At 66.0% G+C, this 1,252-nt stretch overlaps 1 protein-coding gene across 1 annotated transcript in view; it reads right to left on the bottom strand.

The window, feature by feature from the left end:
- Positions 1–1,252, bottom strand: part of LOC102034598 (fas-activated serine/threonine kinase) — a 15,741-nt gene that overhangs the window by 5,632 nt on the left and 8,857 nt on the right. Inside the window, exon 4 of the mRNA XM_031064898.1 lies at positions 510–1,037. Within this exon, the coding sequence (XP_030920758.1) occupies positions 510–1,037 (528 nt within the window). The remainder of the gene's footprint in view (positions 1–509; positions 1,038–1,252) is intronic.

Consider the following 1,252-nt stretch of genomic DNA (forward strand, 5'->3'; position numbering starts at 1 on the left):
CTGTGAGCCAACACAGCGGGCAGGCCGTCACAGGGGCCAGCTCTGTCCCCAGCCCAGGTCCTCTGCAGCCACTACAGCCCGGGCAGGTGGGAGGACAGGACAGGACAGGAGGGCCAGTCCCAAAAACCTCAAAAGCCAGGCAGCCTCCTAAAAACCCTCAGGTATGGGTCAAGTGAGAGGCTGAGACAGATTCCTGTCATACACAGCCAGAAGGCACAGATGAAGCACAGCTGGAATCTGCGGTGTTCTGCAAAACCCCACCAAAACTCCACTGTGCCCCGCCTGGAGGCACTGTGGGAAAACAGGCCCTGAAGGAATGGGGGCCTCCTGGTCCCTCCCAGGCCCTAGAGGAATGGGGGGCTCCCAGCGGGTCAAAGGGCTGGGCTGTCAGTGACAAGGGTGGCCATGACACAGGGGTCCCAGCTGAGGCTGCCCCACCCAAACATGTCCAGGACCAGGCTGGAGGCTGCCCCCCACCCGGGCAGAGGCCCCCATGTCCCCTGCCTGACCAGAGCCCTGCACCCCCAATGAGGGGGCAATGCTGGACCCCCCCGGGCGCCCCTCACCTGCCATGCTGCGAATGAAGCGCTCCTGCCGGTTCTCGTAGAAGAGCTGGGAGCTGAAGATGGCCTCCAGGGCCTTGTTGTTGGCCTCCTGGGCACACAGGGCCAGCATCTCGTCCAGCAGCGCCAGCTCGTGCTCCCGCATGGCGCTCACCTGGCCCAGCGTGTGCCGCACCAGGCGCAGGATCTTGCGGTTGTTGATGAGCTGCTGGTCGGAGGCCGCGTGGCCCTGCAGCGCCTGCGCCCGCAGCCGGTAGTACGAGAGCAGCAGGAACAGGGTCTGGGGGTGCCGCTCCTTCTCCAGGTGCCGCTCCAGGCTGCTGAGGCACGACTCGACCAGCGGGTGCGGGCTGGAGGGGTGCAGCCGCATCACGCTGCTGAACACCATCGACACGTCCTTCTGGTTGAAGCGGCCCAGGCGGCTGCGGGACTCATCCTCCAGCACCCGCACCAGCGGGGACTCCCCGGGCAGCCCTGCGGGGGAACGGGCACAGGCACGGGTCAGATCCTAGAATGGGTCAGATCCCAGAAAGGGTCGGATCCTGGCACGGCTCTGATCCCAGCAGGGCTGGGATCCTGGCACGGCTTGGGTCCCGGCATGGCTCGGATCCGAGCACAGCTTGGGTCCCGGCATGGCTCGGATCCGAGCACAGCTTGGGTCCCGGCATGGCTCGGATCCGAGCACAGCT

This window comes from Geospiza fortis, unplaced genomic scaffold (assembly GCF_000277835.1).
Source record: "Geospiza fortis unplaced genomic scaffold, GeoFor_1.0 scaffold891, whole genome shotgun sequence".
NCBI classification, from domain to species: Eukaryota; Metazoa; Chordata; class Aves; order Passeriformes; family Thraupidae; genus Geospiza; species Geospiza fortis.